Source organism: Apostichopus japonicus, chromosome 11 (genome assembly GCF_037975245.1).
Source record: "Apostichopus japonicus isolate 1M-3 chromosome 11, ASM3797524v1, whole genome shotgun sequence".
Taxonomy (NCBI): domain Eukaryota; kingdom Metazoa; phylum Echinodermata; class Holothuroidea; order Aspidochirotida; family Stichopodidae; genus Apostichopus; species Apostichopus japonicus.
The window spans coordinates 8,715,652-8,742,443 of NC_092571.1; the positions used below are offsets into that span (position 1 = coordinate 8,715,652).

The 26,792-nt window shown below is 35.3% G+C and overlaps 1 protein-coding gene across 3 annotated transcripts in view; it reads left to right on the top strand.

Annotated features, from left to right (window-relative positions):
* The window catches only part of LOC139976486 (UDP-glucuronic acid decarboxylase 1-like), a 75,368-nt gene that overhangs the window by 18,084 nt on the left and 30,492 nt on the right, over nucleotides 1-26,792 (top strand). For 2 of the 3 annotated variants that reach the window (XR_011796186.1, XM_071985272.1), the window contains exons 7-9: nucleotides 4,204-4,368; nucleotides 22,070-22,191; nucleotides 25,041-25,204. Coding sequence is in view for 2 of the 3 variants with exons in the window: in XM_071985272.1 (XP_071841373.1) it covers nucleotides 4,204-4,368; nucleotides 22,070-22,191; nucleotides 25,041-25,204 (451 nt within the window). In the remaining variant the exon portion in view is untranslated. The remainder of the gene's footprint in view (nucleotides 1-4,203; nucleotides 4,369-22,069; nucleotides 22,192-25,040; nucleotides 25,205-26,792) is intronic. The other variant, XM_071985273.1, reaches the window with a different exon arrangement.

The window sequence follows — 26,792 nt, forward strand, 5'->3', positions numbered from 1 at the left end:
CATGATATGCCAGTTTCGCATGAATTTTTCGAAAGTGTAAAATTTGAAAGGTGAACCAACTTACTTTTCGTACACAATTGGTAATTTCACCCCCCAAAAAATTCCATGGTTATTTATTTATTTTCAAGGGAACAGTTCATAACAAACTCAGATATTCTCTTTGAATGTGCCCTCCATATATCTCTCTTTCTCCGTCCACTGTGTTAGACTAATTTGCCAAGTTCCCTGTCTTCAATATGGGGCTCTTAGTTAGAAGATGTTGTAAATAAAGTGATGAAGTTGAATGAAATGTATCTTCTCCTTAATGGAGTTCCTTTGGCCATCCCAAATACATATAACCTACTTTACATGTTTCCACTGCAGGACCACCAAAATTTCAGCAGGACAACCAAAAATTGGTGAGCTGGTTGTCCTGGGGACAACCACTTGAAATTTCTTAAATTTATACACTGCTCGTATACATTCGTTCTTTTTATTTTCAATTCTGCCATCCTCTCCGACTTAACTATAATAAATATCCTGACCATCAGTTCCAGCACAGTTCAGTAATTAAGCTCTCCTTTGAGTCGTATCACTTATTCCTTTCCCACAACATACAGTTCAAAAGTGTTAACCATTTGCTCCATCCAGGGACGTAGCTAAGGCCTGTTGATTGGGGAGGGGGGGTGTAGTGGCTGAAATTCCAACTGGATGGGTTTTGGAGCCATAAAATTCTGACTGCTGCCTTTTAAGTAAGTTTGTTCAATTGCTCAAATGGAATGAAGTGAACAATTGAACATTTTGCAACAAAATTTCCAATTGACCAGATATGATAAGTTGTCAATTAAACATTTTGCAGAGAAATGTCCAATTGACAAGATATGATTATAAGTTGACAATTAAACATTTTTCAGAAAATTGCTCAATTGCTCAGTTAAAGCAACTGAGCAATCCAACATTTTTCTGATTTTTGATAAGATTTTATCTTGTTATCTTAACAATTTACTGAAAGAATGTCAACTTATGGGGCAAAGTTTTTCTTATGTAGATGGCACTTTTAAGCTTCCGTATATTAGCATTGAGTGTTTTAATCGTATACGATAGAGACATTGTAAACCCTGAACTTACTTGAAGCTAGGGAACAGGGTTAACCCACCTAATAGGAAAGTTAATATGTAAATTATCTGAATTGAAGCTGACTTAGGCATTTTTTAAGAGTATTCAAAATCATACAAAGTTTTTGTATGGTGGAGTATAAGGATCCCGAGATACAATTTCCCAATGTGACAAGGAAAACGTGGTAAATATGACTGATTAGAGGTCAATTTTGACCAAAAATTTTAGGTCACTCACAAATTACAAGAATATGTGAAAATAAGAGAACAACAGTCGGAAAAATTAGACTGTCGCACTCAAATTTTCCAACTATCGTCAGTTTTACCAAGATTGGGGGTGAGACACCCCCACCCCTCTAGCGAAGTCCCTGGCTCCATCCACTTGACGTTGCAGTATGTGGGTCAAACTGTTTCAACGATGATAAGCCTACATCATCCATAGCCATCGTTCAATAGTAGGTCTTCACATATGTGCTATCATTAAGTTCACAAATATTAACTCGTGTGTATACTTCATATTGGACGTTGCGTATGTCTTAAGATACTCAAGAACTTTAGTGTATACGGCAAAACACTACAGCGGTCTGTTCAAATTAAATCTAACAACTTTAACACGGCTTTATCAGTACGAATTTGGTATCCTCGTCGCCAAACTATGTTGAGTGCGCTGTCCGGATTTGCCAATTAATAAGAGTAATAAAAAAGTGTGGGTTTCAGTAGATATATTTAGATGATATTCGTTGACTACCAAGCTTGTAAGTTCTGTTCCCAGTTTCTTCACTGACATATATATGACCTTTATACATAAGCTTCCAGTATGAGGTGGTATATAAGTAAGTTTTAAGCATAGACACTACAAAAGTTATTTTCGATTTAGTTCCTTCTTGGTATGGTGATGTAACAAATTACATCATAGGTAAATGTTTTATGCAATAGCAATTTTTATTTTTATCTCAATAATATTCATGGTGGTTGGGGCTTATTGGAAAATTGTCAAAAATAACTTGTAAACATGGTATCTCAATAACCACAAGTTGAATCAAAGCCATGCTCGGTTGATACATGCCCCATGATTGAAATTGGTAGAGGTAAAAAAAATGTCAAAGTCTGGGAACCTTTTAAACATCATAACTCAACATAATTATAGCTGAAATAAACCTGTCAATTTTCAGAAACTAATATTTTCTTTTGGTGAACTTAGTTTAGTCAGAATCAGTTCAATTAAATTTTGTAAAGAGGATCTATAAGTCTTCAACAAAACATAGTCAACCAGGAAATTAAATCAACTTCACTGAAAGTTGATATGTAGTATTGCTTTAAACACACTAACCACAGGCCCAAATAAGTTTCACTCTCTGAGCATCAAGGGGTCAGCAGGTTATCTTGAATGGTGCAAAAAAAAAAAATTCTCAAGAGGTCAACATGTTATCTCAAATTCTCAATTGGTCTCAAAATTTGCCCTTTTTTATACCAGGATGTGAAGATATTTGAGGGGTGTTTAAGCAATGTCAGTTGAGCGCTCAGTAGTTTATAACAATTATTAAAGGGATTTGCATGTTCAATATAAAAAATAGAAAATTTGCTTTTATTCATTCACTGTATGTATAGATATTTCACATAGGAATTGGAATAAAACCTTTAAACTGTGAAATCCTTACCAGTGGTTGATATCCAAAAGGGAGTGATACACAACAGCGGAATTCTCTGATCTTTTCTGGTTCTCACTTAATTGTCACACAAATTTAAGTCACTTGCTCTACAATAGTCACATACTTATGTAGAATATTTAGCAATTGTATGGCAAGAAAACACAAAGCCGACAGGCTTTCTGGTTATGCTATGTGATTAAATAGCCTTTGTCAACATGCTAACTGATTCCTGGTACCTTCCTTAATATGTTGCTGGCTGCATTAGTCAATAATAATCCTCTTCATTTTGGTGTGCACAAGTTCAAGAATATTACCCATGTAAGGCTTACCACACTGAATAAGTTTAGGCATTAGAACCACTAACAGTTTTGTCTTCTGGTTTTGTATACTGCTTACATTGTCAATTTCAATTTCTTTATTCCATCATAAATTACAAATTTATAAATGGGACACATTACAATGATACACTAAAGACGTAAAATGTACAATCATGAAAGCATGAACAAATCAGAAATAAGATGGAGGATTAGAAGTTTTTCCTTAGAATGAAAGGTTGAAAAGGATTAAAAAGTTCATAACAGATATTCTAAGTACCCATTTTGAATATAAATGGCTGCTCTGTTGATAAATGAGTTCTTAAAAAGCATAAATCTAAAAGTGCAAGATAGTAGGATTTTGTAGATTGTACTTGTTTGTTCTATTGCACAGAGAGATCAACTTGGAGTGAAGTGGGTGTACGTATTTCAGTATTGTTGCCCAACAATACACGTATTATGTCAACTACTTACTGTAGCTGAATTAATCTTTATATGATTGAGTACTCAACATCATAGAAGATTGTTAACTCGGATGTTCACATTTTATAAATAATATTTCTGATTATGATTATTATAATTATTCTTTGTTAATGACATAGATTACAGGGTTACTCTGTGACACTTGGAAGTGATGATATACTGCCACAGCTGCCTTATGATTTCTTTATTACTCAAATTGTTACCTGACTTTCATAAGTAATGAAATGACACACTGTGGCAAGATTTCCTGCTCAGTTGTAAAACACAATGTTTCAAAAACCATAATCAAACCAGTGACCAGCCGTAAGCAACTCCTCAGTACATTATTTGATTTCTTTGTTGTAAGTTTTATTGACTTTGGAATGCATTATTTTATAGAATAATGCCTACCAAAGTTGCTTTACAACTGAGCTTTTCTCTGGTACATTCGTGCATGATTCTTTGTTATTATATAAATACCTTTAATTCCACAATAAACTGAATATAAATTGCCTTCTTTTATTCATAATTTGGAAATTCTATATTATTATTTGCTCCCCATTAAATAAAGGTAACACTGAATTTGTGCTGTACACATTTCTATCAACACCTTTTGTATTATTTTGGAGAATGTAATTCAAATACAAAGTTCCTTTCAAACTTGTTACTTGTTTGTATCTACAGTTGACCAGATATACCATCTTGCATGTCCAGCATCACCTCCTCACTACATGTATAACCCCATCAAAACCATCAAGACTAGTTCCATAGGAACTCTCAACATGCTCGGTCTAGCCAGAAGGGTTAAGGCTCGATTGCTTTTAGCGTCAACATCAGAAGTCTATGGAGGTAAGGCGGGCTAGGAAGTATATTTTGTTATCAAAAACTACTTGCTTTTAAAGGCATAGACACTGAGTTGGCATTCTGTAATGTCTATTTTGTTCAATGTTACCACTGCCATGTGGCTATTTCGGGAAAGAGGCCCTCACTTAAAGCTTTTGTGAAATGTCTACTATAATCAGTGGGGTGAAGGCCATCAAAGTGAGCATTTGTGAAATAACTTTGTTAAAGGGATACTGCAGTGAGTGAAGTTTGATTGCATATAAGAAAACTAAAGGAAAGTTTTTCATCTTCAGGTCAAAACCACTTCCATATAACATTTGTATAGTCAAGATAAGATTATTTCCAATTTGTTCACAATTTGTGAATGCATATTGCAAAGGTAGAGTGAGTTTGTCATCTTTGTCAATTGAGCCATAATATGTGCATATGAGCCATATACATAATTGTTAAAAAGTGTTACCTGATTTATCCACAGAAAAAAAGTCATATACCTACAAAAAGAGGTATTTAGTTTAAATTCTTAGTGCTAAAAACTAGTGTTCAAACGATTATGCATAACAGAAAATACCGATTACCGATTATTTTTTTCATAATCATACCGATTCCGATTATTTGAAAATGAGAAAATATCCCGTTTATACCAAATCGGCAATAAAGTTTGACAGAAACGATTATTGTTGTGATTTTCCCCCGTTTCCTTTTGCTTCGTTGTTATACAAGGCTCTAAGGTATCCTTTTGTATGTACCAAATTAACTCTGGAGTTTCTCGGAAAGAAACAAAGTTTTTTTTTTTTAATTTCCAAAATACGGAAATATGACATCCTACCTAGTCAGCACTGTGCTAAGCGAATGGCCTAAACACCTCAACGTGAATGTCACCTGTTAATGGCTTGAAATGGGCTAAGAATAGTTACTCAAAATATCCATCTCAAAAATTATCTCAGACAAACCATCCATCTTCAATCTTTACCAAAGTGTAAATTTTAATTACATATTGCCTTCATTCCGACATTATTTTGTACTTATTTTCAGTATTATACCGTTTATGAACAAATAGAAATGTTACGAACTTGGAAGTTAAACATACCTATTCGTTACCTATTTAACTCCATTCAGGTTCAATTAGAAAATGTAAGCTTAGGCCAATCAAACTGAAAAGCAAATTGTACCATCGTAACTTGTTTAAAATTACTGTAAAATGTTACCAGATTGATGTAAAGAAATAATAACAACTAGAAACTACTCCAATATAAAATATAACATTCCCTCTATAAGACATAGCACATACCTTCCAAACAAATGCCGATTTCCAGCAAATTGAAAGTTGTAAACTAAGCTACGCATTTTTTTGGGCAAACCGATGGTTAGGCTACATTTCCCATTGACTTATTGTGGTTGTTAGGCTAACATGTGGTCGAAGATTGCAGTTTACATACATATTTTTATTTTTTATTTGCGACACAACTAGAGCGAAAAAACAAACGGCAAGGTTAGATTTCCATGCAGTTGACTTAGTGTGAAGTAAGGCTACCATGTGGTCGGAGATTTGTGGGGATTTTAGGTTATTTTCACTGGTACTGAAATTGCTTCGTGGAGGCCGTAATTTGCCACGGAGACTTCCCGGTGATCGTGCGCGACCCTCCCGCACTGCTTGATATTTGATGCGGGATGTGAGAACTGTTTGCGCGATTCACGCTGCAAATCGCGAATCGCCCGTCGTTCCCGCTTATTTCCGACCCTGTCCAGCACATTCGTTAATTCGCGAAATTGGTATTGCTGTCATGCTTACTGTGCCGAGAAATATGAAGTCACTAACCACGAGGGAAGCAAAATCGGCAACCCTGGCAGCCTAATTTGATGAAATTACATTGTGAAAGACGTATAGAGGGTGTCTTTATTTTATGTTTCGTAGTTAAAGAACAAACCTATTACATCAGTTGATATTTTCAACTTCCAAATGTTTTTGAATAATGATATTTTCACCTTCCATATGTTTTTGAATAATCGGTATGACATAACTGGTATTCCACGTAATTTTTACCGATTCCGATTATGTTCCGATTATGCAATATTCGTACCGATTCCGATTAGGTTAATCGTTTGAACACTACTAAAATTTTTCACAGCTAAACAAGCATTCAACATATATCACATAGCAGAATGCTGTAATAGGAAAGTCAAGTATTTGAAAGCATTGTGGAATATTTTCCCCCATTCAAATTGTTATATTATTTGACAACAGAATATCCCTTTAATACCACCCAAGTCCTGTAAGAAGAAAAGCTAATTGAATATATCTGCTATTGATGTTAAAGGTCACATTCTTAAGCTTTTAAGTAGACCAAGAAGTGTAGTAAGCAGAGCAATGAATAAAGTTAATGTGCTTGTTTCCACACTGATTTGTTTAGTTTATATCAATCTACATTGCATCAGATGAGGATTTTTGTTTTGTATTTATTAATAAAAACATGTGCCTTATTCCACTAAAATAGAAGTTACTGTGAGGATGTAAAAGGGTCATAAAAGCAATGAGGTTGTTATCCAGCATATAAGTAAATCATGAAGAAAATTGGGTATTGGAAAGACATGATGAACTAGATTACCTTGGGATTACAAATCTGTGCACTACCAACTGTGCTATACTGATGTAAGTGCCCTACTAACTTTACTTTCCTTGGACAATTTTGAGCAATGATTCAAAGAAGATATATTGCGAATATACCAACAAAACAAGAGAGAATTTCTGTGGAAAGGGAAATTGATGAATACCAGTTTTGGGTAAGTTTTGCTTTTGAAATGTAAGCAAAATAAGAGTAATATCAGCTTTATGGAATCGTTATACTTCAAAAATATCTCATGAGTTAGTTCAGTTTGATTTTGTAAATCAGAAGAGCTACTTAAAGAGATACCTTTAGGCTTTGTTCCATGGAAGCTCTATATTTCACCAACCAGCTAAACTTTTGCACTCAGGAAATAAATCCTCTTGACTACCTTCCTCTTCTGTGGAAAAGATGAGGGTATAATACTTTCTCAATGTGTGTGCTTTCATACAAGTCATTTTAACAGCTCTCAATCAAAACTTAAATAACATCAGACAATAACCAAGCTACCCAATGGATCATAATGTAGCCTATGCAAAGATACATGTCTTTGCAATGGCTCAGTTAGAGCTTAATTCTTAATTAAATAACATTGTACAATTACCAAATGCTTTTCTGTATGCCTCATATGAAAGACTTTTTCAAGTTTCTTTAAAAGAAACTTTTCAACTTACAGTATAAACTTAATTTTATTTAGATAAAAACCTCATCAATGATGCGTTATTAAACCATGAAAGGGCAGGAACGAACACTGAAATTAGTCTTAAATGTGTTATAACTGAGTGGGTTGTTAATATGGAAAACATCTTTAATGTACTGTATACCAGAGTCAAACAAACTTTTGTAAAAAAAAGTTTTGTTATTTACTTGGATATTGCTATTATTCCAAATAATTTTATCTGCACAGCTTTCCACCGAATTCCAGAATCTTAACTTTGACCATGCTTTGCTTGTGTCTTCCATAGACATGTTTGCAATAACAATATCCTTATCCCTGATATTAAATTCATACAGCATGTACTTTCCATACTTCATGAGATAATAATAAAAAATAAGTTACCTTTAGAATCGTCTAGATATCTTTTGATCCACGTGCACTTTAGGCTACTTTAGAATAAAACTGCTGACATGTGTTACTTTTAACCCACCCTTACAAGTCAGGGCAATTAGAGAACGACGCTTCACTTTGTCCATTTTCCCTATGACGAGAAAATACAACCTCCAATCTGCTTTACAAAATTTTCTGGAGGATTAGGTTATTGTTTGCACAGGGGATCGGGGAACCCGCCCGACGCGATACTACCCGGTCCTAATTTATTACCCGAATCCTACGCAAATTGTGACTTGGTTTTTTTGCAAACCGATTGTTCGGCAAGATTTCCCATTGACTTGGAGCGGTGTTAGGCTACCATGTGGTCGAAGATAAACAGCAATAATGAAAGTATTCCATGGATATCTAATAACTGCGTCACAATTTCAGCGAATAAACAGATAGATAGGCTAGATTTCACCATTTACTTAGTGTGTTGTTAGGCTACCATGTGGAAGAAATTAAAGGAATTCTCACAATTATTATTTATTCATTCATTTGTTTTATAGAAGGTAAGACTGACAAGGAATTTTACAAGATGTTACTTAAATGGATTAAAGATGGGATAACTAAAAATTAATAATCGCAAGTGGCTTTTTACTGCGATGAAATTGTGCGAATCATGCAATCTCGCGGCTAATGCGAACCCTGGGCCTGCATAATAGATAGTAGTAGTAAAAAACGTTTAAAAGCTAAATTGATATTTATATGATAGATGTGGAGAGCAAACATAAGCAGCGGCGGCATTGCAATGTTAGTAGTGATATTAATTATATAAAGTTATTAACAAGTTATTAACAAGTTAATGAAAGAAACAAAAGCAAACAGAAATTATTGAGGAAGGTTTTATACCTTACCTTACACCTACATATTTGAACATGAAAAAATTTTCAGTGGAGAATATAATTCATTTATTATAGCATCTAATATGTAGTTTCTTGAAAATCGCGATACACGAGGGTTTTCTGGGTACCCAGATACCTGACGGGTTACGTCTCTCGGGTACCCTGTTTCCGATTTTTGGACCTGTGTAAACACTAGATTAGGTAAAGAGGAAGACAAGCTGGGAAAGCTCAAAAGATTTAGCAATTGGGGTTTTTCCCAAAAGGGGTCAGGTCATGTTGTGGCCAGAGATAAGCAAACTTTTGAGACGGGAAAGCTTTGGTACATAGTTCAGGTGAAATGGGCTATCATTACTAGTGTTCAAACGATTATGCATAACAGAAAATAGCGATTACCGATTATTTTTTTCATAATCGTACCGATTCCGATTATTTGAAAATGAGAAAATATCCCGTTTATACGAAATCGGCAATAAAGTTTGTGATAGAAACAATTATTGTTGTGATTTTCCTTTGTTTCCTTTTGCCTTGTTGTAATACAAGGCTCTTAGATATCCTTTTGTATGTACCAAATTACCTCTGGAGTTTCTCGGAAAGAAACAAAGTTTTTTTTTTTAAATTTCCAAAATAGGAAAATATAACATCCTACCTAGTCAGTACTGAGATTTGTGGGGATTTAGGTTATTGTCGCTGGTACTGAAATTGCTCTGTAGAGGCCGTAATTTGCAAGTCACTCTGCGGGATGTGAGAACTGTTTGCGCGATTCGCGCTGCAACTCCTAATTCGCGAAATTGGTATTGCTGCCATGCTTACTTTGCCGAGAAATATGAAGTCACTAACCACGAGGGAAGCAAAATCGGCGACCACGGCAGCCTAATTTGATGAAATTACATTGTGAAAGACGTATAGAGGGTGTCTTTATTTTAATATTTCGTAGTAAAAGAACAAACCTAATACATCAGTTGATTTTTTCAACTTCCATATGTTTTTGAATAATGATATTTTCACCTTCCATATATTTTTGAATAATCGGTATGACATAACTGGTATTCCACTGTAATTTTTACCGATTCCGATTATGTTTTGATTATGCAATAATCGTACCGATTCCGATTAGGTTAATCGTTTGAACACTAATCATTACTCTTGTCAAAGGTAATACCAAGTGACATAACTGGACCAAAAGTAAATTGGAGTGAAAATTGTTAAGTAAATACTAAGCAAGAGCCTTTGAACAAGTCTTGTAGTCTATATTAAGAAGTGAATTGGGCAGTAGTTTTTCCCAAGAGTTTTGTCTTTCTGGGGCTTCTGATAAGAGTAATAATACTACGGCCTTGACCAGGGGCGAATTGTAAGTGGTCATATGCATAATTTAGGGAAGTTGTAACTAAATTTCCAATACTAGTCAAAAATGTTTACAGAATTCAGCTGTCAAACCATCACTTCCTGGGCTTTTACGGTCGTTCAAAGATAATAGGTCACCTTTGCATTCATCTTCTGTGAGACTCCCCTCACAGACCATTGCCACTTCAAAAGTGAGCTTAGAGTCACCATTCAAATCATGGAAAAAATAAGTAGGATTGCACATATCGCACTTTTATAAAGAACTTTGCAAAGTCACTCAACTCCTTCAGAATTTGGGGTGATCCAGCATCTCAATCCCTTCTGCCATTTTTAGTTTTGAATAATACAGGTCTTTTTGTTACGCCTTTCTAGATGCTGTACTCTCAACCTTGCCCTCAGATGGAACTTGAATACCTTATATTTTATAATCATACAGTTCATGGAGTTGATTTTTGGTATTCTTCAATTTTTCTTAACAAACAGGGGAGTTAGTATGGGAGAAATCTTGTTCGTAGACTGAAATTTCCTTCATCAAAGTTATTTCATTGTGGCGTCCCTCCCTAGCCTTCTTTTAATTATAAGCCACATAAGCATTATTATAGGTAACTTTAGATTAGTTTCCATCTAAATGAGGGTTTACAACCCTGATAATTGTTTATACCTCTTGAAATAGTGGTGAGTATCAAAGTCTTGTTATCTGGATCATTAAGCAATGAATTATTAAATTTCCAAAAACTTGGGCATCTGTCCTCCTTTAATACCTTTATATCTAAAAGAACAACTGAGTGATCAGAATTGAAACTGGCAGAGAAAAAAATTCTTGTCACCGAATAAGTAAATTTGTGAAATAAGGAAAAAATTGAGTCTGCAATGAATACCAATAATTTTGTTTGAGTACCAGGTGAATCTTTTTTACCCAGGGTTTTGCTCCTTCCATACATATATTAGATCTTAGGTCCTCATTAAATCCTTGCACTTTTCCCTGGCATTAAAATTTGTTCTAGGATTACCCCCTTCTTTTTATCCATTTCTAAATTGAATACAAAGTTAAAGTCTCCCCCAATAACTATACATTCCCAGTTAAAATTAGCAAGTTTAAGATTGATCGAGGAGAAGAAAGATGGATCATCTAATTTTGGGTCTTACAGGTTAACTAGGGTGAATACCAACTGCAAAACAATAGCCTCAACTATAATGAGCCTTACACTATTGAAACGCACAATCCTAAGTCTGTCAAAAGCATAATTTGGGTTGAGAAGAATAGCAACACCCCGCCTTTGTGAAGAACTATGATTAAAGATTATCTTACCACCCCATTTGATTTGTCAGTAACTCTCATCTCTTTCCATACTATGCATCTCTTGAATAAAGTAGACGTGGGTCTGTTCACGTTTAAGCGTTCAAATTAGCATACATGGCATTTGGAGCATTGTAACATAACAATTAGAGATTCTAGAGATACAAATATTAATCCCATGGAGAGAGTCCACCAGCTGTATCTACCATAGCATAGACAATTTCCTGAGATAGTTTTTTCATGTTTGAACTTTGTGGCTATAGGTTCCCTCCCATAAATATTTCAGAAGACTTCAGCGATGAATTTGCAAATTATTGCAAAACCGGACCAGTGTTTCGGACATCACTTTTTCCGTCCACATTTATACACCAATTTGTGAGTGGTGTAGTTTGGGGTTAAATAACAAATGTTGAAAGTGTAGTGCTTTTTCAATACTGTCATAGTTGTATATCAGATGCATGTCCATTCAGCCACATTGTAATACACAATAAAGTTAAACAACATGCAAAATGTTTCCGTCCACATTTTGGTGATGTCCAAAACATCATGAAGCAACTAATGTATGAAGTATGTTAAAACCCACAAGACTGTTTTATTGCTCTTATTGAAGCATAAGTATTCCCCCAACTACAGTATGTACATGACACATTTCTACTCATCCGTTTTGGATTTGATAACCATTACAAGTTTTCCGTCCATGTGTGTGATGTCCGAAACAACAGTGATGTCCGAAGCAAGTTTTAATTAACATTGCTTGAAAAAAAGACAATATATTATATGACAAGTTCTGTTGTTGCAAACATACATACTGCACTACTCAAAACTTTTTACATCTTTCACCAATATTATAGCAAAATATCCTTAAAAGTATGTTTCGGACGTCACCATGTGTTTCGGACATCACTTTTTGGATCCGACATATTGTAAAACAGTCAGCACATTATATAGTACATTAGAAAGTAATGCTGTAATTGTCTGCTATAGCTTGAATCAAGCTACTGTACAGTATTTGTCAAAACCATAGAAAGCCTATTTATAGGCTAGAAGAACTACATCAATGAACACATGGTCACCATGCACGGACGACTGTCATGTGATGTGTTCCAGCTTCCAGGGTGGTAACAATTGATATTTCCCAATATCAGTTTGAGAATTGTGAACTTAATTACACACAATTGGAATAGGCCTAGACGAGTTTTGTAGCATACAGTAGATAATTTTTCTATCACATTGGTCTACGGGACAGTATCTCAACGCCACTTTCATAAACCGAACACCGTTCAGTGTCTTCTGCCGCTCTCTATACATGAAATCAGTGTGCATTTATGACACCCTATGTCAGAGCAATGTAACTGTTGATGGTTGTCACGGAAAGCTACCAGTACTTTTGGAAGATGTTAGATTAGATTAGATCAACTTTATTAAACCACAAGGGTAATTGCATGCTCGTATAAAACAGGATATGAGATACAAACATTAATATATGAAAACCTAAAACGTACAGTATCAAGCAATTGTAAGAAATTAGAAAACAAGAGACATTTAAAAACAGGATATGAGACACAAAAATTAAAGTATGAAAACCTAAAACATACAGTATCAAACAATTGTAAGAATATGAAAACATATGACATTTTAAAACAGGATATGAGATACGATTATTAAAATATGAAAACCTAAAACGTACAGTATCAAACAATTGTAAGAATATGAAAACGAAAGACATTTTAAAACATGCAGTAACACAATATACAAAGCTCATGACAATGGCAAGAGAGTACAGTCGGAACAGAAGAAACAGCCAGACGAGATCTAACGTTGAAAGTTTTCATTATAAAGTTTGATGCCTTGTGGAATGAATGCGGAAGAATTTCGATTCGTTTGAGACGGTGGTAGCCGCATCCTTCCACTTCTGGGAATAACCGATCTGTCGAAAAATTGATGGAGTTGGTGGCTATCATCGCTCATGATTCTATCTGTTTTCACTCTCAGTGGTTGGTGAAATGTAGTAGACAAAGTTGGCTCATTTGTCCGGAGCAGATGACCTGCTTGCCGAATTATTAGCTAAGTAGTAGGACTGTGGAATGTGTCTGGTGAACTAACCTATAAATGTTGGTCAATGACTACAACTATAATTTTAAGGTACAGACATTGCTAGGTAACTTTGTGTTGTCTGCTGCTCTAAGCCCACATATGCATTTACTAGTTAGTAAGTCACAAAGGGCAATGGGGGAGAGTAATGCAGTATAGCAGATTATCAGTACCACCCTGGAACACATAATAACGTGACCCTCTATGACTGGTACATGGCTTTACTGTGGGATGAAACCTCCAGGTTTGACTCGATGGTGTCAACAGTATTGATACACACAGAGTGGTGCATCATGCATGACAATGTTTTCATTCAGAGTTGCTTCAGACTTTAGAGCTAAGCGATAAGTATACAGATATTTATGATTATGAAAAACAAAGATAAGCTGAACATTTGCTGAGCTGATGTTTACCCTAACATCTAGGCCTTATACTTAAATGTAAGCTTAACTAATAAGAATCGTACAATGTACTTCATAATTCATATGTGACAAGGTGTATACAACAAAACATGAATACTTGTTTTTCATATGATAATAGCCAAGGCATGAAGCTCAAAAGAAAGATAAAGCGGTAGGCTACTACTATTGCTTAGCTGGGCCAGTTGTAACAATCTTCAACAGTGGCAGATCTAGCTCAAAGCTGAACAGGGAGGGGTTGGGGGCAGGTGGGCAACATTTGAAGGGGGTGCACGATAGTTGTTATTGCTGACATTGCAAAATAGGACCAAGCATTCAAGTGGAATTTGGGGTATGATCCTCCCGTCCTCCCCTCTGAAAATTGTTTAAATTGTAGACTTAAATGATACTACCTACTGTAAAACAGTTGGATGCCAAATTAGCTATGTAGGGATGTATCCTGTACATCTGTATATTTATTAAATGGTTAAAATATTTGCTGTTTGTTTCAATTATTCCAGACTTCATCTAGGTATGATGGAAAAGTGGAAACCATAAAAGTTATAAAGAATTCTATACCCCTTTTGGGTGATAAAATAGAAAGTTCTTTGCAGTCAATAAGAATACCATTTTCTGAAATATTATGTACGAGTTATTTTTTATTAATAGTTGCAATTTGTTTCTCAAAAGTGTTAGTGAACGCTTGCCAATGCAAATGGTATGCTGGACAGGTAGCAAATGTGGTGAAGCAGAGATTTACTGTATGCGAAATGGTATCAATGAGTGGTCCCTATGTGTGTTTTCTGGATAAGTATGAATTGAGTATGTAGTAAAAAGTGATCAAACATTAACATTCAAAGAATAGTCCAGTTCAAAATGTCTTTTCAATATGTTAAAGCGGAACATAATTTAGCATTCTGGTGAAATTTGTGTTCAAATTCTAATTACCATTTTGAGATCGTTCAGTCTATATACAGATGGAGCAAGTTGATCATTAATTATATTGAATCTCACATAAAGGAGCTGGCAGATTTCACAGTAAAGGGGTCCAATTGTACTTTTCAAATATGAGTTGAGGTAATGCAACATATTCAATTAGAAAAAAAAAATGTGGTACCAGAATAATACAGTTACAGTATATGATTGTATAAATAAAAAAAATAATGATCTTTATGTGGTGTCTTTTTTTTATCTGTGTCCCAAGTCTTTTTATTAAGAGGAACTATATATTCTGGACGGACTAGGGTCCCATATCTTTATACACCTCATTTTCTTGAGGCCTTTTCTTTTAAAATTAACCACCCCTTCAAATATTGTCCACCATTTCTTAGAACAGAATAGTGGAACAAAATAAAAAATAGTTTTGGTTCTACTCCCCATTCAATTTTCACTAATCAGACATTGAATTTCTTTACCTTGAACTTCTAAAGTTCTATCCAATTTGTGATCAAATGTATTATTTCCTTCAAAAACAAAGAAACAAATTCTCCCGTCAGTCAATGTGATTGCAACATTGGAAATCGCCCGTCATCATCTTGTCCAAAACATTGCAGTAATTATAAAAATGTGTGAGTTATTAAGCAATCTTTGATGTTGAACATTATGTCTGTCCACACTTCCATGTCACTTTCGTATGGCAAGCCATTTTAACATTTACCTCACAAATAGACTTAAGTCGAATACATTTCACTTAAGTGGAATACATTCTACTTAAGTGAAATGTTATTCCACTTAAGTAACATGTATTACACTTAAGTGGAATTCAACTTCACTTAAGTAGAATTCCATTTCACTTAAGTGGAAATTGACATTTCTATTTCACTTAAGTGGAAATGCATTCCACTTAAGTGGAATACAATTTCACTTAAGTGGAATAATATCTTTTGGGCGTCAATTTCACTTAAGTGGAATTCTATTCTGCTTCAGTAAAATGCAATTCCACTTAAGATGAAATGTTGATACGGTATGTGGCTTATATATAATCACAATTTAGGGTAATGTTCGTCATTACGCATTCAACTGCCCATCACATATGATGATGTAGTCGATCCTCGTTGCAGGTGTACATCATGGCTATGGCTAATCATTCACATCTAACATTGCAGGAATGCGATCAAATAATTGTTGTTGTTAGAGACACAATTAGAATTGTTGTTTCCTCACTTGCACAGGGGAACAGTCAGTATGATGCACAACAGAGGCGACTTACATCTTGTTTAATTAAGTAACATAGGCAGAACTTTTAACCTTTTAGATAGTGAAACTTTTTACGAAATTTTTACTTTTTTTTTTTACTTTTTTTAGTTTTTTACTTTTGTTTTACTTTTTTACTTTTTACTTTTAAAATTTTTACTTTTAAATTTAAATTTTTACTTTTAAAAATTTTTACTTTTTTTTTACTTTTAATTTTTACTTTTTACGAAAGATTCCATCAAATCAAAAAAAAAGTAATACGTTTTCTTGCCCTTGTCAATGCATTTTCGACTGTAGCTTCAACCACTTTTAATGTATTTGCCATGGCTTTATTTTGGTAATGGTATTCGTCAGGTACCAGGTCAGGTACGTAGGTTCACACCTTGCACGGATGTTAAGTGCTAGCTGGATCCTGATGGACAGCCAAAATTCAGCCGATATACATATCGACACCACGTACGTACGTACACGTATCGCGGCAAGTTGTGTATAATGGCACGCAAAGGCAGGGCAAAGTTTGGCGTTGAATGTACTAGCCAATCACATTCCACTTAAGTGGAATAGACTAGCCAATCACATTCCACTTAAGTGAAATAGACTATCCAATCACATTTCACTTAAGTGGAATGCATTTCCAATTAAGTGGAATTGTATTCCACTTAAGTGATATAGACAGGTCATTCCACTTAAGTGGAATTGTATTCCACTTAAGTAGAATACAATTCCACTTAAGTGAAATGCATTCAATTCCACTTAACTGAGATAGAATTTAGCTTAAGTAAAATGCAGTGACAAGTTGATGAATTCAGCTTAAGTAAACTACAATTAAGCTTAAGTGGAATGGTATTCCACTTAGTGAAATAGAATTCCACTTAAGTTAAATAGTATTCTGCTTAAATGAAATTGAATACCACTTAAGTGAAATGTATTCGACTTAAGACAAATTGTGATGTAAATGATAAAACGGCTTGCCATACGTTCGCTCGATCACCAAAGAAACTTCGTTGAAGGTGAACGAACTTATCGTCATCAATGTTCTGTTATCGCACCATTATTGAGTCTGTATCAAGTCAGTCTTCAAATGTGTCAGGCCAAACATTTTCGTAAGTACAAAACGAAACTAAACAATCACATTTTGACAACTTCCGTCCACCTGCGTGACGTTCGATTTACCGTTACGTTCTTTAACTTAGGAAAAGTATTAAAACTTTAAACTGAAAAGTTTTGTTGGACTGGTGGTACGGATATTTTGATTTATTTTGACCATCTGCTACGAAGTAGCCTTACTTCCATGTGTACATGTAGCACTCTGCTAACGATAGGTCAAAACAATTATTTGACAAGGCGAACGTAACGCTGCTTAAACGAACGTAACGCGGGACGGACAACAAAACGGAACGAAATTTTCAGGTTAACTGTTATTCAGGAATGCCTAAAAATTAAAAATATCTTCAACTGGTGTTATTAAATTTACAGAGAACAAAATTATTGGATTGATATACAATGAGTTTATTAAATGTTTCATGATGCCCATTAATGTATGGGTATACCGGTTGCGCGAAATTTTGTAGTACTTATCCCTACGCCTATTTATTGATCGCAAATTTTGATGCAAAAGTATTTAAGGCTCAGCCACCCACTAAACCTCTTCATATCATTAATCTTTAGATAGTGTTTTCACGGGGTATCCGGGTACCCGCCTACGCGTTACTACCCGGTTCGTAATTTATTACCCAAATCCTACGCAGTGTGATTTTATTTTCTGCTGCAAACGAATGGTTAGGCAAGATTCCCATTGACTTAGTGTGGTGTTAGGCTACCATGTGGTCGCAGATAACAGCAATAACAAAAGTATTCCATGGATACCTTATAATTGCGTCACAATTTCAGCTAATAAACATGGTTACGCTAGATTACCCCATAAACTTAGTGTGGTGTTAGGTGTAAGAAATTGGAAGAATTCTCACAATTATTATTTATTCATTCGTTTATTTCATACAAGGAAAGACTGACAAGGAATTTAACAAGTTTTTACTAATAGATTATAGACGCGATAACTAAAAAATAATAATTTCTTGAAAATTGCGATACAAGAGTGTAAACAATTTTGTACCCGAATACCCGACAGGTACCGATTTTTGGACCCGTGTGAACACTATTCTTAAGACAAGTTCAGGGTCTGGGAGAGAGTGGGCAATGGCTATTGTGTGGCTGCATCAACCTTTCCTGAAGCAGTTTAACTATACCTTCCCTTGAATGTACATGTATACAGTACCTGTATAAAATGGAATAGTTGAAAGCAGGTCCAGAAATGAGAATGAAATTACCCCCTCTACGCACCCACCCCATCCCCCCCCCAAGTTATTGTGATGTATCAGCTGAATAAATCATTTTCTTATTAATCGTAAGTCTGTCCTTCAAGCATGTCCATGGTTATGTTTGCAATGTGCATTTGACATTTTTTTTTGTCCAGGGGTAGCAACCAACATCAAAACAGTTTCTAATTGCATGACATGTAGGTAGAATTTGGATGAATCCTTACTATGCCATGAAAGCATTCAAGTAATCATTTAAAGACCAACTATGGAGACTTTTTGATGAACATAAAATCCCACCATTTTGCATATATATATGTAATCCTTAACTCACTCCAATTACATTGCTGTCATTAACTTTACCAATTTCAGACGTTAACTATGTGAAAAATGGGAAGAAAAGTCAGCTTTTTAGGGAACCTACAGTATTTCAGACATTCCTGAAACATTCCTAAGACATCAGGTGACCATGTGATGTCACCGTTGGTATAACGCACTCACAACAATACTTTCAGTGTGTAAAGTTGTATACTTGAGCTGCCAAAAACATCAACGATATTACTCCTTTCCCCCCGAAATGCCACAATTCTGTGTTGTTGGAGGTTGTAGTTATACCTCAGCCAACAAAAGCATCAGCTTTTTTAGCTTTCCGAGTAGAAGAACCGACGTAAAACGTCGTAGACTTTGGATAAATTTGTGAGATCCATGCAGAAAGATTTTAGCACCCGGAGTATCTCATGCCCATAAGTCCACATGCATGACCCGGCCTCTGTGTATGCTGCAAATGTCTCATTCTGCGAAAATTATATACTTTCGACAACTGTGGCGGACATAGCTAATGTGAAATTAACCCTTTCAAGTCTCCTCATAACACGCCCTTGCCGTTCTTACATGTAACATTATATCACGCATATGTAGACCATGTATATATTTTCTGCTTAAAATTGTCTTAAACTAGTTGTTTACCTTCATATTTTCTTGTTTTAAGCTAAAAGCTTTTCAAACGCTCGAAATTGGAAGTCAAATACAGTACAATTGTGTGCTATCTGTGTATAAACAGTGCCTAGTTTAGCGTTTGATTTTCCTGGTATACCAATTATGACGTCACACAGTGACCAGAGGCTACTTTTGGTCAATCTCTGTTTTCAGACATTCCAGAGGTTCATGTCATGTGACTACCCAAAATGTCCATTTTCGTGGTCATTTTTTGATGGGTTATAGTAGGTTTTCGAAGATTATTTTTACACATGTTGATTATGGGTATGTAAACTCCCAAATTAATGGAAAAACCCATATAAAAAAAACATAGTTGGTCTTTAAGTATGTAAAAAACCAATGATAGCCACAAACATATCCTAGAAAAAAAAGGAAACAAAAAGGGAAAGAGAATCCATTCAATTGGCAGCCTTTCCAATCATATTGAAACTAGGTCAACCGGAAAGGGTGATAGAAGCCCCACGTAGGCCACAGTAACATGATGGCAGACAAGTATCGTAATAATAATAATATAACATGACACTCACCACATAAAACACCCATAAGTCAACTGAACAAGGAGTGGTTCAGCTAGAATATAAAAGTGGCAAAGTAAATCCCTGTAGTTCATATGTGTAAATAACAGAAAGCTGTTGTAGATCTTACACTCAGTGGTTTGATGACTGCTAACGGTAAGGCTGGGATATCCATTCTCTCCCAGAAAATTGAAACTCGTCCCACTACGAAATAGTCTGAAGCTTGTTTGGCCCATTTCTTTTCTCTCTGAGGTCAGTTGGGGTAAGATCATCAATTATGAAAAAGCTATCATTCTCTAGTGATCCCCTTGCTTCCCCTATTGTCTTCAGCTTGTCCTGAAAAAAACAGATTTCCTGGCTATGTCGGCTTCTTCACTTCACACTCTTACCATCTCTGTGAGCAAGTTTGATTTTACAGGTTGGATACCCACTTTCTGTAACACTTGCTGATGCTATTTCCATGCAATCTTCTTTTTCCGACAAAGGGTATCCAACAATTTGCAAATTGTTGCAGTAAGAAAATCTCTCATGGTTGTAAATCCAGGCAGACTGTTTATATCTGTCTGCTTCCAATTGCTCAACTCATTTTGATAAACTTTCCCATAATGATCTTTTTATGTTGTTTTCTTTTTCTACTCTGATACACTGAATATCAAGGGCTGTGCCAAAGTCTCTCTGTACAGTAGCTATTTAAGTTTAGTGAAAATGTTTTGAACCGCCTCCTCCAAGGCATCTAATATTACACTCAGTATCGTAGCATGCATTGTCTGATTCAGCTTGCCTGGTGCTGTAGCATAAGGTTCGGAGTTGACATTGTGTAGGCGATAGGCCAGACTTCTTTTGTATTTTGCTGCTTGACATTTTCCCATTTTAATGTTCAGATGACAGCTAAGAATTGAAAATAGCCGCAACAAGTTATATCCCCACTTTTGTTGGATAAAGATGATGTGAGAGTCATCAAAGTGAAGAAAAATTTGAGAGCCCACAAAAAGCATGTCTACTCTCCTGCCATGTCCTTTGACCTTCCACAATACCAAGGGTCTAATACATGCTTGGTTTCTTGAGACATGTTCTTTCTATTGATACTAAAATACCTCTGGCAACACATCCTGGTAGACTGATTGTTATATCAGAAGACCTAACTAAGAAAGATATACTAGTGTTGTTATATTAAGGGAGCATCATATATTACCAACCAGCTAAGCTTGGAGCATGCATAAAACTATATGCTCTTGATAAGTTTGCTTTCCTATAGAGAAGATAGGGTATGACAGCTGCTTGTCATTCTTATTGTGTGTTCTTATTATTGCTAGTAAGATACCCTATATGCCATATGTAGTTCTGTCCCATCTACTGGCAAAATTGCTCAATTGATGTTGCAATTGAAGGAGGAACTGGCTCATATCAACATGTCACAAATGTGTGGTAAACATCATTTGTTCACACAGTGCTAGAATAAATTTGATAATTTCAACAATAAGAGAGGAATCTGTACAATGATATGGCAGTCATACAAGTGACTATTTTATCATGTAACATTATAGCATCATATATTTTCATCGTATTTCTATCATTTAAGCTCAACACAATTGTATTTGTGATTAAAAGTCCAGTTTTCAGAAGATATTGTAACAAACAACGAAGAATAACAAGATCTCATGGAAAGTACATCTGTACATAACAAAGAACAGTAGAATGTAAACAGAAGCAGAATTATAGAATTATATGAACTGATTTGGTTCAACTTTGCTGCCCAGGGTGTATTTTATTAATTAATAATGATGAAAATGCTATATAAGCTATGTTAGCAAAATCAAGGATATGAGAACTTAAATAATAATGAAAAACTTTCCAAACACAATTTTTTGTTTCAAAATATTGATTGATCATTTAAAATAAACTGGACATAAAGTTTGTGAAATTTCTATGATTTTGGCTGCCTCGGGTGATCGGACACGCCAAATAGTTGCCTTGCAATTACTTCTGTACAATCTGTGAATTGATCCCTTTCTTCTTCTTTTTTTAGACCCACAAGAACATCCTCAGAATGAAGAATATTGGGGACATGTTAATCCTATAGGACCCAGAGCTTGCTATGATGAAGGCAAGAGAGTAGCAGAGACAATGTGTTATGCATATGCAAAGCAGGTATATGTTCCTTATAAATGCAAGTTGTAACAATACATGTATGCTCATTAGCTGGTCATTGCATCTTTTTTTTTATTCCATCAGGCTACAAAATAGTGTTGAAAAAGGTTAAAAACTTTCCTTCTGGGTAATATTAGTTTGTCTCATGCATACCATAACTGTACTATGCAAATATATATATATACATATAAGCATCCTGTTGTGTTATGTGAACAGGTTATGAAAGAATCCTGTTTCAATGAAATTTTTATTTTTCTTGATTAAATGGTAAAGTGTGTTGTGCACAGGACCCTTTGACTAAATTTGATACAAAATTGTTATACTTTTGAACTTGTTAACAAGTACAAAGGTGTAGCTGCAAGAAATGTAGCAATATTACATATGCTACACACTACCAGGTGCGTAGCCAGGAATTTGCTAAGGGAGGGGCGAAACTGTAGTCAAATTATCAGAGCCGTAGATTCGGCATTGCAAACTATCTAAGCGTAGCGCCACCATGGTTGGCGCAAAGCGTACCAGAAAATTTTGGCTGAAAATGCCTCCCAGATCGCTGGAAATGGCACTTCCCAGGCCTTCTAAGTTGCATCATAAGCATTTTCTCTTTTGAAATTACTAGCGATATCATAAAAACACTGAAAAAAATTATCAAAAAATGCTCAAGGGGGGCGGCTGCCCCCTTCGCCCCCCCCCCCCTTGGCTAAGCGCCTGCACACTACATTAGACACATATCATGGTAAGGAATTCTTTTTTGATATCTTTTCAGTACATTTATGCTCTCTAATATTGACATCAAGAAGAAAGCAAAAATCACATGATGGGAAGGAACACCTGACTTTTTTCATTACTTTGTATAGAAATTTATCTGCAAACTGTGAACAATGGTAGTGAATTTTTATTCAATTTAAATTCCTGGGCCAGGTATTTATAGCTTGGAAAAATTAAGAATGTTCATGGTCAGAAAAAATGTTTTTTTCCCTGGAACATAAATCCGACTAAGTCGGATTTTCCTTCGTGGAACGCATTGTAGGGGGGTGTCTGAAAGGGGATGAGCCCCCCTCAGAAGCAGAAGCTGAACCTTTTTGAAAATTGAAGACCCAATTGACGCGATTTGGTGGCCCATTTTACAGTGATTGCCAGTGTACTACTCATGTGTTAAACCATGTTACAGTAGCACATGAGTCGTTTTGTCGCAACTTGAATCCCGGTATCGTAACTTCAACCAGTATTTTCCTCAACTTTCATCATTGGTTCAAAGCACTTAGTTACGAGACTGTCAATCTCATAAATTCAATATGCATAGCCTAGGCTACAGTATGTACATACTCTGACACGTACGGTTATAAAAAATAACACACTCTATTAGGGCTTTTGTTTTTTAACATACACTTCCAAAAGAAAAGCACAAACCTTGGAAAAAAGCAACCCACACTATCCTTCTTCATACTCGACGTAAGATATAAGATTATCACGTTCGCACGTGGATTAAACTAGTAACCCGTACCCAAAAAGAAATTGGGAGTTCCACACTATTCCATGATATTGGAATAGGGCAACCCCTTCAAGTTCAAAAGTTCACAATGAAAAGTTTCTAACTATCAACAAGTCACATGTTTGGAACTTCAGACAATAAGAATGTAACATAGGAGCTACATAAATACGGGATGATAAACTACATACATAAGAATAGTACAGATTTATTCATATCGTTAATTGCTGTTGTTTACTCCAGAAAATATACTTTCAATATGTACAATATCAATCTTTCGTACAAAAAATCTTAAAAATTAAAAAAGTGGGGAAAGAAAGATAACTATAAATGACAATTCAATTTCATTACAGCATCAACTCTCAAGTACCGCACAGCAGTGTGTACCAGTACCGTACCCTAGGCTATAATAATATACAGTTCCAGATTTAAACTGGATATACTCCCTGGGGTTTTGGCTCAAAATTTATTAAATCTTTATAATTATTATAACAAAATGGGGTGAAATGCATAAGGTTAAGATTTTGTACATGGGAACCTTCACAATCAACGTTTGAAGGAAAAATAAATAACGAAATTTTCAGAATAACTTTGAAGTCCTGTAACATGCTGAGCCTAAGTAACGTTCGATATTTGGTGTAGCCTAGGTCACGTAGTGCACGTAGGCCTATATTGACCCGCAGATAGTGACTGACGGTAAATCGGTAATAATAGAGCTTAATGTGCTAATGTAATGGTTCACATATGATGTTTTATTGTGGGACACTAATTTCTTTTCATTTTCCTTTCCATCTTTCTTTCTTTTTTCCTCCCTCTTCATGTTTTTGCTGCCTGTTTTTTTATCTCTGCTCCAAAATTTCCCACGAGTAATGAAGATTTATTTTTTTATCTCTGCTCCAAAATTTCCTGTGAGTAACTAAAATTTCCCGGGAAAGAGGTTCCTGTGTAACCTCCTTTTTTCTGGCCTGAGAATGTTTACAGTCATCTTCCTGCTCCAATCGCTACTAGAAAATATGCAAAATGACAAAAAGAGTAACTAGGAAATTATAAACAGTGAATGAACAAACATGAACAAAGAACTATTGGCATCCATGAACATACAATTGACTGAGAAATTATGAGAAAAATGAAGCAAAGAAGATATTGGGCAACACTTTTGATAAGAGAAGCAGTTATTGCAATTAAGTAAGTTTTAGCAACCACTTTTCATTGACTCAATTGAAGTTTTGTCACTACTTCAGTCTTTGTGAGTGTTTGGATCATCATGCTGTCACTCTTATATTGATGAATTCCATATTCTTTTGAAGATACTGAGGTAATGTTAACATACTTCTGTCTCACTTATGTTTCACTGTCACTCTAGGAAAATGTTGAAGTACGAGTAGCTAGAATATTCAACACCTTTGGTCCCAGAATGCACATGAACGATGGTCGAGTGGTCAGCAATTTCATCATCCAGTCTCTCAAGGGAGAGCCAATAACAATATTTGGATCTGGCAAGCAGACTAGGTCATTCCAGTATGTTTCGTAAGTACCTGTATTATAGCTCTAGTTTATGAGCTATGTGACAAGCAAACATGTAATTGCTTGGATTGTTGCCACAAATACTATGTGAACCCTCAGAAGACAGTTATTTTCAAACTAACATCAGTCAATTCTGACTGCAAAAGTAACATTTAGCAAATGATCAGTAGTTGACATCATACTATTGTGATAAGATAGAACCAAAAGTAAACAGTGATTCAGATATGAACAACCTTGGCTGTTATTTGAAAAAAGATATGTCCATTAGACAAGTTTCTGGTAACATATACTGTATGCCTAGAGTTGCACCACATCATCAGTAGTTCACCTTAACAACTAGTTCAGTGGGTAATTGTCATTAAAGTGCTTTAATTTGTGAATCCATTATGTTTAAACTAGGGTTGTGCGGGATCCCGGTAGTCGAGTGAATACCGGTATCCCGATCCCGGTATTGACTAATCCCGATCACAGTGCAATGTGTAACTACTACCGGTATTGGGAAAACAAACGGTTATTACATTCGTTTCGGTATCATTCCCGGGAATCCCAGAAAAAATAAAAATATCTACGTGTTACTTTTTGAAATAAAGAAAACAAAACACGTTTATTTCTGGTTTCTGTGTTCTTAGTTTGAATAATATCTGATCAATTTACACACTGGCCTAGTCCTTTATATTAACGAATCAACTTTTCACGTAGTAATTTGGACCTCTAGGCTACACCAAATATCGAACGTTACTTAGGCTCAGCATGTTACGGGACCTCAAAGTTATTCTGAAATTTGTGTTATTTATTCTTCCTTCAAACGATGATTGTGAAGGTTCCCATGTACAAAATCTTACCCTTATGCATTTCACCCCATTTTGTTATAATAATTATAACGATTTAATAATTTTTGAGCCAAAACCGAAGGGAGTATATCCAGTTTAAATCCATCTTAGCACGGGACTGTATGTTAAGATAGCCTAGGGTACGGTACTGGTACACAGTGCAGTACGGTACTTGAGATTAGATGCTGTAATGAATTGGATTCGTTTATTAATGCGTTCCACGATGTCATTTCTAGTTATCTTTGGCTACTTTTTTTAATTTTTAAGAACTTTTGTACGAAAATTGATATCGCACGTATTGAAAGTACTGGTTATTTTTTGAAGTAAACATCAACCGATTAACGATATAAATAAATATTTACTATTATGTATGTAGTTTATAATCCCGTATTTACGTAGCCTACATCGAAAGTTACACGTATACACCTTGCAAGAAAGCCACGATAACCTTAAATGAAAAAACAACATTTTGCACTTGAGGTCTAGACCCAGTACTTCTTGATACATTGAGTTTCCAATTACTAGTCAAAAATATTTTCTGTAAAAAAAAAACGTATGATATTTTTCACAAAAATTGATGATTAGATAAGTGCTTCCTCAAAATCAAAGAGCCGCCCCGAAATTCGCTCCGCTTACTTAAAACTTCCATATATATTACACGTGGAAAACCCTGAGTTTTTACACACATAATTCCCATTGACATTGGTCACGGAACATAAGTAGGTCATGGATATTCGAACTTGGCAACTTGCCCAAGTTCA